Source organism: Macaca mulatta, chromosome 3 (genome assembly GCF_049350105.2).
Source record: "Macaca mulatta isolate MMU2019108-1 chromosome 3, T2T-MMU8v2.0, whole genome shotgun sequence".
NCBI classification, from domain to species: domain Eukaryota; kingdom Metazoa; phylum Chordata; class Mammalia; order Primates; family Cercopithecidae; genus Macaca; species Macaca mulatta.
This window is the reverse complement of record NC_133408.1, coordinates 109,629,418-109,643,544: the sequence shown is the minus strand read 5'-3', so window position 1 is coordinate 109,643,544 and position 14,127 is coordinate 109,629,418. Positions and strand designations below refer to the sequence as shown.

Sequence of the window (14,127 nt, the reverse complement as noted above, 5' to 3'; positions counted from 1 at the left end):
TTTTGAAAAGCCTTAGTAAAATGTGAGTAGGCCACCCCTACCCCAGCATTTGGCCCATTTCACATCTCATGTCCTAACATAATGCTCCTTCCTCTAATTACAGTAATTATCACAAGTCAAAGAGTTAGTTCTTTACTTTTCTGTGCAGCTAACTACCACAAGAATTGGTGTTTTATAGGACATCTTGTACGCCTAGCACCCAGCACCATTAATCTAACACAAAGAAGTTATTCATTAATTGTTTTGTGAAGGTTAAACAATAGCCATTCATACATTTACTATTTTCATTTTATCTAACCACAATAAAAAATTTTGGTTCTGAAAAATTTTCAGATTAAAACCGTCATTCCCATGTTCTAAATGGCGAAGTACTGGCATCATAGCAAAGCACTGATTTAAGGGCTGGGCCAGATTCAAAACTGCTTCTTGGAAAAATCCTGGCTTTGCCTGAAAACACTTGTGAGCTCACCGCAATGCTAAGGTGGGATGGTCTTCCTGCCTTGCAAGAATGCTGGTCAGGATCTTTCATTGTGTCAGGTGAATGGCACTCCTCCCAATCTGTTAGTCTGACTTTCAAGTGTGTCTGTACTCAGTTAGCAGTGTAGACTATGGCTCCAGGTCTTATTAAGAGATAAACGTGGAACAGATAGACTGCTCCGATCAAAAAGCATAGTTGAGGAAAGCTATATTTAAAGAAAATAATTCGAGGGAAATTGTTTTTCAATTCTCTGAAGTAATTCTAGACCTTGAAAGTCTACATAGATGCTGTGCCTGTTTCCTTATCTGTAATCCAAGGAGATAAGCTAAGCAATGTCCGGGTCCCTAAAGTTTCTATGAGACGACATACTGGTTAAGAGTCTTTGGGAAGAACCAACTATGCCTAACAGATGTGGGGGACACAGAATCGTCCTTACTTCATCAAGAATTGTCTCCATGACTTGAACATCCTGACATTTATAAAGTTGCTGGAGCTTTCTTCTTGTGCCCAACCCCGGACTCCCAGTTGCACTCTTTTATTCCTGCCATGAGCCTCAGAGCCTGAGTTTGCTCCTCTTCTCCTCCAAAGCTACCAGCATTCTCCCTACTTTTCTCTGGTTCCCCTGTCTTCCGGCAGTGGCTGCAGAGTCGTACTCCCTGTAGCAGCAGCTGTCAACAAATCTCATAGTCTTGGTCAGTTTAAAGGTTTTGTTGCTGGTCCCACATGGAAGCAAAATTGGGGAAATGACTCAGTTTCCTCATTGACAGCATGAGCATAATGGTAGCTTGAGAGTGCCTGTGAAGAACAGGTTAACCTACAAAATTTCTGGCCCAGGGCACCATGGTAGGTGCGGAATATCAGTACACTGCCAGAGGAAATGGAGCCACTCAAGTTTTATAGGAAACTACAAAGATCTGCAATCCCAGAGTAAGACTGTCCCCACATCTCTTCACTTTAGTCAAAGCCAGTGTGAGGAGCCAGTGTGTTGCTGCCATTATTACGTCTGAGAAGATATCTATTTCTCATTTTAGTTTAATTCTGGTTCCTGTGATGAGGTGGGAGGATATCACAGAAATTCTCTCTGGGAAACAAAGAAAAAACTCTTTTGTGAGGTCCATGGTATTTTTTGTGCCATTCTCCCAGTCCATGTCAAATCCCTTAGTCCGTATCTCAGTGCTGTGAGAAGCAGATACAACCTTGAATGAATATTATGCACTATTTAAAATGCATATTTTTCCACACTTATTTTCTCTCCAATGAATACAGATAAGTGAATAACATATCCTTTTATTTTAAATCACTATTTACTGCCAATAAGCTAGTTAAAATATTTTTGCTTCCTTATATGTTCCTTTTGTTCTTGTTCAGGTATGTATTCTATACTTAAAATTTTCATGAAAAGCTTATTATTTATATGAGTAAAAGAGTAGCTTGCCTTTTTGTTTATAGCAAGTATGCAACTCTGTCTGATAGCTCATAAAATAAAATTGCAGTCTCACACATTGTAATTTTAAAATCTTTCCCAATAATCTTTATGCTATGTCACTTAGACATCTAATTTTTTAAAGGGCTACATATAAAGTCAATGTAATGTTATTGCTATCAACATACCTCTTGATTTTCATGCACAAATATCTGACATGTTCCTTTGAGAAGTAACAAAATCTGAACTAGCTTTGAGTTCCAAGTTGCAATGAGAAAACTCCACATTTAACCCTGTGCTCTTATTATGTTAAGACTAGGACTCATCTCCAAACAAACGTATGATTGAGATGATGTTTTGGAATAACATCCTGTGTTTTGGTGGTGCATCACTCTTCAGTGACATTCTGAGGTTGCATTGTATTAGCACATGATATTTTCCCCAGTTAATTGATATCCCAGGTTTGTCCAGGGGAAAATCTACAGCTCCCCCAAACATGCTTGACAAGTTATTATATTTACTTTAGTCAAAGCCCGTGTGTGCAATATCCCTCTTGGAGGTGGTCTATTATTGGAGTCCCATATGCTTTTTGTTTGGGAAGAAAGCAGTCACTGTGTCATACTGTTACATGGAGTATTCTTTTTCAGGGATGTTGTTCCCTTGGGGACCATATCAGGCCAGAGTTCCTTGGTCTAATAAGACCTTTGTAACTCTTATTGTATAAAACTTCTGGGAGGGAAGCAAGAGTTAAACAGAAAATGTAATTCAAGCAACCATATTAGGCCACATGTGGGAAAACATGACTCTTAGTAATGGATTAAAAAAGGTATTTGTTGTAAAAAGCACAGTGATGCCAAAACATTCAGGGTATTTCAGTGTAAATGAAGGCTATTGTGGCATAGGGCTCGTAACATTTTAACATTTACTTTAGTTTCTGAATATGAATGATCTAAAAATACACCACACAGAATTGTCTATTCATAAATGTTTATAGTAAAAAAGATGTGATTACTATGGAAGACCTATATGGTGATATTTCATCTAAGATTTTTCTTGGGTCAGTTTTCCCATCAATAAAATGACATTAAATGAAGAATCAGATGAAGATAATGACTGTTGGCATTATATACATATTTTTTTTCACTGAGTAATACAAAAGAAGTAGACATACTAATCAGAATTATGCAATTTTATCATTGTACTTTATCAGCAGATGACAAACATGCTGACCGTATTTTGTATAGCCAGAATTTTATAAATGAATTTGCAAAAAATGAACATAGATGCCTTTTATTCAGATTTGATAACGATGTCTTAGGAAGAAATTTTTTATTTAAATTTTACATTATAACTTTTGGATACAGAAGTCATGAAATAAATACTTAAAATCTTTTCTTAATTATGGTAAGGCCCATTTTCTGAAATGAGAACATTTTACAGTAAAATTTGTGATACTGTGGTATTTTGAGACTCTCCTCTTTTTTTTAACAGCAAATGGTTTCACAGCAACGCATTCTAATTCACGAAGATTCCATGAACCTGCTAAGTCTTTATACCTCTCCTTCTTTGCCCAACATTACCTTGGGGCTTCCCGCAGTGCCATCCCAGCTCAATGTAAGTCATTGCACAGCATCAGCCTAAATCAACCCAAGCAGTATCTCTTCATAGGGGAACTCTCTTTCATGTTTTATATATTTAGACTTTAGAAAAACTTGACAGAGCCAGCATCTCCTTCACTGTTTGCTATTTGCTGTGTTGTTCAAAGACATTCAGTCTAATTTCAAATCAGAATTATCCTGGTTTCACATAATCATATGTAAAAATAATAACTAACATTTGTATAATGGTTTATAGCTTTTAAAAAAGCACTTTCCAGATATATTATTTTAATAGCTCCATACAGCCATCCTGTGAAACAGAGATTACAGCCCACGTTTTTACAGAAGGAGAAGCTGAGACTTGGAGAGTTTCAAAGCACAAGAGCACAGAGCCAGTAAGTGGCAGACCTGGAACACAAGCCAGGGCAGTGCTGAGAGGTACAGCTTCGAAAGCACAGTAGCATATGTTTATAGAATTTATTTTGTGAATGACTTTATTTTGGGAATTTAAGTTACTGACTCTCTGGTACTGACGAATATGTATCTGGAAAACCTCTAAGAAAAATATTAAACTATTCCCAGAAGATTCAAAGTGAATCAATTAGTTTAAAAGTCCTGACAACTGAAATAGGTTCTTTCGGGAAGAAAGCAGTCACTGTATCATAGTGTTACATGGAGGCCTAGAAGTCATTCCTTGTCCTGGCCTCTGCCTTAAAATTTCCTAGTACTCAGCAGAGAAGATGGAATACTAGAGATCTCTTTGCCAAAGCAGTGCTAAACTTGAAATGTTATTGTCATACTAGCAGAAGATGGCAATAATTATTCTATGCATATTCCCTAAAACCGTATCAGTTTTAGTTGTAAAAAATGTGTGGGCCTTATCCAGAATAATTCATCTCTGAAATGTTAATTAAATTGTATGCATACAGGGGTCATATGATACATTAGGTTTAGAGAAAAATTTATTCCAACTCTCATCACCAATTTGGCCAATCCTTACCTTCAAGTCTTCCACTGAGTAGAATGTGTCAAGTTCATGTGTATGTTCAATACATAGTTTCAATACGTATTTTAAAATCAATCTAAGAGATATCTTATTATCTCTGGTATTGTCAATAGACTATAGTGTCATTTTATATGGTACTGTGTTCTTCTTATACCAATGAGGAAAAAACAAAATTTGGATGTCGTCCTATATCTGGGGATTATAAAAGAAAGCATTGAAAATACTGAATTCAGCTATGCTCTTAAAATTCCACATGAAACATTTGTAAATGAAATGAAAAACAAAAAAGGAATTAGGAATGAAACTAAAAATAAATATTCACAGATAATATTTTACAGTTATCACTAATTAAAAATTATTTTTCCTTCTGTTTCTATTTCCTATCTTTTCTAACGATAAGTAAATATAAACCCAAAAACTTCTTATGACACATGAATAGGCATTTTATTTTTACTTATTTTTGTATGTTCTAAGCCACTCCTCTCAATAACTCACACATGTACCACTTTTAATGTGGTCAAGGAAAATTTTTTCCCAAAGGACCAAGTACTAAAGCCAGACCATTTAATCTTTCAAAGGTAATACGATTTGGTACCATTGGATGAATAAACCAATGTGGTTTGGATTAAAGTTTCATTTTTCTTTGCTTCCATTTTGGTGTGGATGAGGCCATCACAATTAATTTTTCAAGTTTAGCATTGCTTTGCCAACGGGATCTCTAGTATTCCATTTCTCCACTGAATACTGGGAAATTTTAAGGAAAAGAGGCCAGGACAAGGAATCACTTCTAGATTAAACATTGCATTGACTTGCTGTGTGACTCAGACAAACCACTTACCTCTTTGTCCTTCAATTTCTCCATCGCTGAAAATTGCTTCGCCTCCCTGGTGCACAGCAATTTTGAAAGATGAAACTTGAGTTTTGAAAAGAAACATGCCACATAATTTTGAGGTATTAGAGTCCTGCTTTTGTAATAGCAAAATGACCACCATTCATTAAATCATTTGAATAGGATAATTCATTATTGCTATTGATGATATAATTATTATTGCCTTATTACTGTGTTATCATACATTTCAAGTTCTTAATCGCATTTTTATTTGATATCTTATTTCACTTGTAGTTTATTATACAAAATATCTGGAATGTCATTTTCAATATTTAGAGATTTGGGGATCTGTTATGAATTAATATAAACTGTTTAAATCAAATTTCTGCATATTTTTACCTCCTTTCATTGGGTTATTTTAAGAATTTAATTTTAAAAATTAAACATTGGACACTTACAGCTCTGTGAAATTATTAGAAGCCATGTAGAGAAAGGGTAAATTGTTCCTTTTGCTTGCAACTCCAAAATTACAGTCCATCTTATCTCCAGCTTCTTAATCCCCATGATATAGTCTTTGAATAAATTTTACCTTTCCAGTATGCCTTTAACTTAAACAGTGTATAAAATATTTTAGAAATGTACTTTCCACTTATTAAGCCTGAAATAAGCATTTTTTTGTTTTTTTTTATTGACACATAAAAGGTACATAATTTGTGGTTTACAACATAATGATTTGATATATGTATACATTGTAGAGTGACTTAAGCTAATTAACATATGCATTGTCTCACATACTTATTTTTTATGGTGAGAACACTGGAAATCTATTCTCTCAGAAATGTTCACGTGTACAATATATTGTTATTAACTGTAGTCATCATGTACAATAGATCTCTTGAATTTATTCTTTCCACCTAAAATTGTGTACGTAGCATCACTTCTGATTTTAATTTAAAAAACTTTTTATGTTCAATACAATGACAATATTAAATCGTCTTCAGTGCTCCAACCCTATTTTTATTTCTTCTTTATTGAGTTGAGTTAGTTGAAAAGGTCCATTTTCCCGGCTCAGCCATTGGGTAAGATGGGGCTTTTGTTTTGGGAAGCTACGGCATAGGAAACTTGTCTAATGATGTAGAGACCCAGTGACCCACATGGATGAAAGAGGATTAACATCTTTGTTATTTCTCAACACAGGCTTCGAATTCACTCAAAGAAAAGCAGAAGTGTGAGACGCAGACGCTTAGGCAAGGTGTTCCTCTGCCTGGGCAGTACGGGGGCAGCATCCCTGCGTCTTCCAGCCACCCTCATGTTACTTTAGAGGGAAAGCCGCCCAACAGCAGCCACCAGGCTCTCCTGCAGCATCTATTATTGAAAGAACAAATGCGACAGCAAAAGCTTCTTGTAGCTGGTAATTCATTATGGCACCTTTTGCGGATCATTTTAGGATTTTATTTTATTAGTGATCCAGGATAATGTCTCTTTTACTTAAGACCCTGATAGAGATCCACAGTGCTATACAAAAGTCTCCCTGATACCTGGTACTGTGGGAAAGGCTATCACCTCTATTTATTCCTTCAGATCCAACTGGGGTAGGAGGACTCACCTCATTTAACCTTTATTCATACCAGACTAGACTGGTGAGTTGTATGGTCAGATGCGTACCTGTCCAATGCCCTGACATTTCTCTCTTCCCACACCTGACCTTTTGACCACACCTTCTGTTGTTTGCCTGGTAGCATGACTAATTCACTAATTTTCTTATAGTTTATACCATATATCTGTTTTCTTTGGCTTCTTATCTTTTCTTAAAATTGTGCGTGTGTGTGTGTATGTGTGTGTGTGTATACACACATATACATGTATTTTTTTTTTTTCAGGTGGCGTTCCCTTACATCCTCAGTCTCCCTTGGCAACAAAAGAGAGAATTTCACCTGGCATTAGAGGTACCCACAAATTGCCCCGTCACAGACCCCTGAACCGAACCCAGTCTGCACCTTTGCCTCAGAGCACTTTGGCTCAGCTGGTCATTCAACAGCAACACCAGCAATTCTTGGAGAAGCAGAAACAATACCAGCAGCAAATCCACATGAACAAAGTAAGCCTCCAAGCCAAGTCAAAATGTTCTAACCGCTGGTTTGGAAATTGGGGATCTCTTCACTGATATGGGTATATAAGAGGAATGTTGATGGGAGTCACAGCAAAAAGGATGTGATCATCCTAAGCCTGCTTTCTTGGCTCAAGGACAGCATCACAATATCAGTGTTTTAACCACCATTATGTTCATGAGACATTTGTACAAAATTGAGATGATACATTTGCAAGATCTTTTATGATCAGGTATCTATTTTGGTACACAACCCCATATAGGCCTATATATGTGGAGCCTCATTTTTTAGTGTTGCAGAAAAGATTTGAGGCAGACTTGAATGTGGTGCATTGACATGTCAAAAAGTTTGTACAGGTGATGGCAGATAGGCCAAGGTTAGCCAGTAAGGCACTTCTCAGCAACTTGTATGCATCTATGTTACATTTATTTTGCATATGCCCCACTTCATTCCAATAAGCGTTTGGAGTAGTTTCTCAGAAACTTGTGATCATTTCTTCCTGGAAGTCTTAACGTTGCTAAAATGGACAGCGGATGTCTGTACCATACCACATCCTTAGGAGCTCTCCTGCTGAGGCAACTACAAAGAAACAGTGATTGCAGCATAATATCAGACAGGCCAGTAAAGGATTTTCTATGAATTTGTAAGCAAAATGATATTAAAGAACCTGGTCTGGACAGTTTTTCCACTACTCTTTGCTGTGGTAGGCTTAAAAAAGCACCATCTTCTCATTCCTGGAAAATTCCTGGAAAATATTAAGGTCCTGAGTATTAAGATTCTATTCCCTTGCCTTTGTGCTGTATCATCTACAAGTATGTTACAGAGGCATGAGAGGCATTATATTGCAAACTGATAGTTTGTTTACTGATAAATGGATAACCTGGCTTAGTAATAACTTTGTTGTACCATGATATAAGAAACAAACAAAACAAAACAAAATCAACTCTCATGGGCAGACGCCTAATCATCTTTATAATGGCAGTAGGGAAGAGGGATCTTCATCACGTGCTGGTTTTATGGCAAGTGTTGCTGGAGTTTTTCTCTTCTTTTGGCCTCCCTGGTAACAAGGGCAGAGCCATGAAGGAAGCATGGATTGGATACCATGCTTCTGAACAGAAATTTTTCCAGCCTAGCCCTTTGCTACTCTCAAAGTAGCAAAAGTATGTGTGGGATTGGGGTGCTAGAGATGGGGTGGCTGGCAGGGGCAACTCTCTCTCTAACCTTTTACGATACATTGCAGATCCTTTATGTGTCATTAGATAATGCCTACTTTATTGCTGTAGCACTTCTCTAAATTTAGCAAATTATTTCATATCAAATTATTTTATATCAAATCAGTATCATCAGGAGAGAGTCAGTTTCCTTCTCTGACTAATGGCATAATACTCATTGACTTGTATGTGACTCTGCTTATGTTTTCTATATTATGGTAGAGTTAGGTTTGTTTATTTGTTTTGTGGCCTTTCGGCACAACTTAAAATCATTAGGTATTCTTGAAAAATTGTCCACTGTTTAGGGCAAGAAATGTATGTGGGAGGGAAGATTAGGGATCTTATTTTTTGCCTTATAGTGTTTCGATCTGGAATTAGGTTTGTTTATAAAACCAGTATTAGATAGTAGATGGGCTTTTCTGCCATGCTTAGTTCTATTTCCTAGAAACACATGGATGTACATGTTCTACTATGGTAAAGTAGGTAGATTACTCCATTTGAAATTGTGATCTACAAATGGTTTCTATGAATACCTTTAAGAATATTTTGGAATATAGTTTTTTATTAACTAATTGCCACCGTTTCAGATTCAGATGGTATGCTAATATCAGAATCTTTCCTTTTCAGTATCAAACTCGAGATTTTGACAGGCGGATGCCAACCTCAGTCACACTGGATAAAACTCAGATGAAAAGCAGGCATTTGCATTTTAGCAATGAGAAAAGCAAATCTTATCAGAGACCTTTTCCCATGTGGAGCTGATTCCTTTGAGTCTGTTAAGAATTCTTCCCCAAATTAGAAACAAACCTATACTTTTAGGTACATGTTTGTACAGTGGTTTGATTATTAAATCTTGTCTTAATTAGGCAAAATGAAGAACAGAAAACTTCAAAGTCCAAAGCTGATCTTTATATGTTAACCTCTCTCAGCTTGGGTGTTTAGATGACTCAAGCAGGTCGCCAGTTGGCTTTTCTCCAAGTATGTATTCCATATGTTTAATCAAGTTGGCATATGCACATTGGGTATTCTCCAGATTTTGAAAATATTTTACCTGCCCTCAGTTGTCTAAGAAGACAGAGAGGAAGCTTATTAAAGAAAATATCAAACCCGTGCCTTACTCTGAAATATTCACAATAGAACCCTTAAGAAGTGAATGGCTAGTATTCACCTGCTTCCGTGAGGTGACAAGGATATTTATTTCACATTGGGTCAGATTCATAACTTAGATGCCCAAAGCTAACATGTTTCTGTATAATATATTGCTACATACTTGATTTAACCATTTAGAATGCCCATTAGTAAGAAATCACTACAGAAATTTTGTCACTTTCCCCCATTTCCGTGGATGAACCTTCATGAAACCCATTCAAATTGGAGCGATGGTCCTTACTCTTGAGATACTTATAGCAGGAAATACAGGCACACATGAAGATGTCGACATACAAATGACATATTTAAATATGTCTTCTTTTATTTCCTTTTTATGGTTCTTTTTTGAGGAATTTAGAGAAAAAATGAAGTGGGAACAAGAAAATATAAGTAGGATTATTTCTAAACCTGTATCAGATTAAATATGATGGGCTTCCTGGTATAAAATTTGTAGTAATGTGTTTGAGTTACTAATAATCTTCTGAAGAATTAGAAGCAAAGCTATAATTTTAGGGGCATAGGTGATGCAGTGATTGACTTATTAAATTTGAAAGAGTTTTTCATATCTTGCTATTATTTTAATATGTTTATAAAATATTCATGTTCAGTGTAAATATATATTGTAACTGTTATTAATCATACAAAATAATTTACCTACATCTTGCCTTATACTTTACTGTCATATTTTGGATATTTGTGGGATATTTGTGTGTCGTAAGATTATTTGCCTCTTATAGTTATGGTGTATGTGTTCAAGGGCTTAGCAGAAATATCCCTGGAATGGGCTTTTATAGTATTTATACTGTTATATCTGCCAGTAACTAATGGGGAGAGTCAGAAAGAAGAGTGCTAGGCTGGAGAGGAAACCCTGTCAGAATGATTTATCTCTGCTCGTAGCTTGAATATTCTATTTTTCACTGAAAGTATTTTAGAAGTTTAATCATAAAAAAATCAGGGCTTACAACATTTGATCTTTTGTTTTCTGAGACATTTACAAATCAGAAATGCATTAAACAATTTCTATTGCTAATATATGGTATTAATATTTTGTGCAATGATGTCATTACACATTCATTTATATCATTTTTCCCAAGTACCGTGGAAGAACCTTTTCAAAAAATTAAGAGTTTCTTTATACCAGCATCAAGAGAAGACTGATGCTTTTGCCAGTACACCTTGTTTTTCTCAGTGGAGGGAAAAAGAGTTTCTAAAGTAGAACTTCCCTCAAATACAAAATAGCAAACAAAAAGTAATAAGGTATTAGTAATTTTCTCCTGAGCCCATTTCAAGTTTAAATATTACCACAGGATTTTTTTCTGGTGAAATAAAACTGTGATTGATTAAAACAGACTATATAACAGTTGTTTAGGAATATTGATGATTTTAAAGAAGTATTCTAAGCATTGCCTAAAAAAATAAAAGGGCAAATCTCTAGTCACTTCACTATTTGAATGATATATAGAAATTTTTCAAAATCTCTTCAGGCATTTTTGTTGTGAGGTAATTTGACATAGATCTCTGCCATGGCCCATCCCCTTGACAACATTATTCTTTATTTCTCTGTTATAGTATTAATAGAATTGCAGTAATTCATGCCTGTTTCTATTTTAACTAGAATATTAATACTTTTTAATGTCTGTTTTTCATATTCATTCCATTACATCCATAAGAGCAGAAATTTTAAGAAAATTTATACTTTGTTTAGTACTTACCTTAATGAATTATTAAACTATGTATGTATGCATTAAACAAATCATTAAATACTGTGTGCAGACACAGTTTTAAGCACTAAGAAAACAGCCTTCGGTGTCCTCATGGAGCTTACAGGTTGTGGAGCAGGGATTGAATTATTCAAATAAACAGTAATACAGGCCGGGCACAGTGGCTCACACCTATAATCCCAGCACTCTGGGAGGCCGAGGCCGGCAGATAAGCCGAAGTGGGGAGTTCGAGACTAGCCTGACCAACATGGAGAAACCTCATCTCTACTAAAAATACAGAAACTTAGCCAGGTGTGGTGGTGCATGCCTGTAATCCCAGCTACTCGGGAGGCTGAGGCAGGAGAATGGCTTGAATCTGGGAGGCAGAGGTTGCAGTGAGCCGAGATCCTACCATGGCGCTCCAGCCTGGGCCACAAGAGCGAAACTCCATCTCAAAACAAACAAACAAAAACAGTAATACAGTGTGCTAAGTATTAAGAAAGGAGACATGAGAAAGAAAACTGATAACTTTAAGGAAATAAAACGTGAGTTAATTACTTCTCTGGATTATCTTGTTCTTATTATATCTCACTCCCTTTCTTTTTCTTTCTTGCTGGCTCGCTTGTTCTCTTGCTTTCTTCCTTTCTTTCTCTTTCTTTCATATATGCTCTGTGATAAATATCTTGTGCATTCCTATGACTGGCTATCAGCCAACACTTTTTTAAAAACTTACATAAATCGTGAGATGATATCTTATATATGCCAAGGTTCAGTCTAGATATAAGTATTTATTATATATTTATTACTGTGATACTTAGGCATTTTGACATGAGTCCTATTTTATCATAATAAAAATATATCTAAGACAAGACCAGTGAATGTGAGGTCAAGCAGATGTCCTGTGTTGCCCTTATTAAAACAGGTAGATGTTATGTTCTGACAGGCAAGGCATGAATATAATTATGCTCAAATGCTGGATCTGAGCAAATGGAGAGCTTTCATTAGTTTTGGAAGAGAATTTGACTGTTTATTTGAGTAGTATCTGTTTTATTCCTTTTTGACATAATTTTCTAACATGAATGTTATATATTCTCTGAAATCCTCTTGATTTATACCCATTCCCTGTCCCCAGCCATTCATCCACAGTGACCTAAGAGAGTATATCCTTTCATGCTTGTGGTCACATACAAACATAGCATGCATGCCTGTGTGTGTGTTAATGTGTTGCCTTGTAAAGTGTCCCAGAAGGCAGTTATAATGTAGAACTATTTTGTGCACTATTGAAAAAAGTATATATTTTGAGAAGGAGATTAATTAGAAGAACAATTCTTTACATGTGTGTATATTCCAAAAGTTTACATTTTTAAAAGTTATACTTCATATTCTCAAACAGACACTTTATATTAGCTGTATTCTAATGCAATTCTATCCATGGCTCACTTGTAAGCAAATTAAATGTTAAGTATAATTACACAAGGGCCATTTACCCACTTTTGACTTTTTGCTGCACTGTTTCTTCTAGTGTACCTCTTCCTCCCTTTGTTTTAGGCACTGTGCATCTTCTCAGCACCTTCTCCATAGATACCTTAGGGTAGGGTCATTTAAAAACTATCAGCTCACTTTTATATGGAGGATTTACTATGAGCTGGACTCCATACCAGAATTTTTACGTCTATCGTCCCATCAGCCTTAACAACTCACTCTTTTCATTCAAGAAAATTAATTTTACAGTGTTGAAGTAGATTGAGCAAGGTGGCAGGGCTAGTGCAGAGCTGAAATCCTGACATAGGTTGTATGACACACAAGCCTGTCTTTAACTATTTGTACCTATGATTTCAGTCTTATTTTATCACCAAGCAGGAAACCCGCTTTTCCTAATTTTATTTTTGTCTAAAAGTAGGAAATTCACAATTAAAAACAAGGCAAACAAACATTGGAAAAAATAGGATGATCTTATTTTTCTTTTGCACTGGTTTAGATTTGCCATGATGAAGAAATCCCCTTTCTCAACCCTGCCTCCCAACTTTCCACACATTGCCCTCCTTCCAGTTACTCACTTGGCAGTCTCTGCGGGTGGACCTGACAGTGAGACTTTCCGATATCCTGTTGGATTATCAGGCTTTCCAAACGGTGCAGAGGGAATGCAGGACAGAGCCAACTACGGCCAGGCCACATTTCATTCCTTTGTCGCATGTTGTCACATTGCTATTGTTTTAGATTGGACAAACATCTTCTCACAGCAGTTCTGGGCAAGCCTGAAGCTGGAAGTTACTGACTTCATCAGGTTCAAGTGAAATGCAAATGTTGGCATCTCATCTATGGGTGGTTGGAAAATGCCTTGTTTTATGTTTTGAAAAATGGATGAGTAGAAACTTGAACTGGGCTTTCATTTAGGAAAGTAGGCATTACTGTTGTCAGGTTTAATTTCTCTCCATCCGTTTGACAGCTTGTTTCCATGCAGGGTCTTTTAATCACCAATTTAGGATTACATTTTGCCCATTACATGGATAATATGTCCAAAAACTTTAGCAAGCATTGAAAAGCCGTCTTAATTTTATAATTGTAAAAAGCCTCCTGGATTATTTATGTATCTATAGAGGTTTATAAAAGAAACTTTCACTTTAC

General features: G+C 36.0%; 1 protein-coding gene across 30 annotated transcripts in view; it reads left to right on the top strand.

Annotated features, from left to right (window-relative positions):
* The window catches only part of HDAC9 (histone deacetylase 9), a 914,219-nt gene that overhangs the window by 557,070 nt on the left and 343,022 nt on the right, over positions 1-14,127 (top strand). For all 30 annotated transcript variants that reach the window (XM_077998033.1, XM_028845978.2, XM_028845963.2 and 27 more), the window contains 3 exons: positions 3,393-3,515; positions 6,532-6,745; positions 7,215-7,432. In XM_077998033.1, coding sequence (XP_077854159.1) covers positions 3,393-3,515; positions 6,532-6,745; positions 7,215-7,432 — 555 coding nt within the window. The remainder of the gene's footprint in view (positions 1-3,392; positions 3,516-6,531; positions 6,746-7,214; positions 7,433-14,127) is intronic.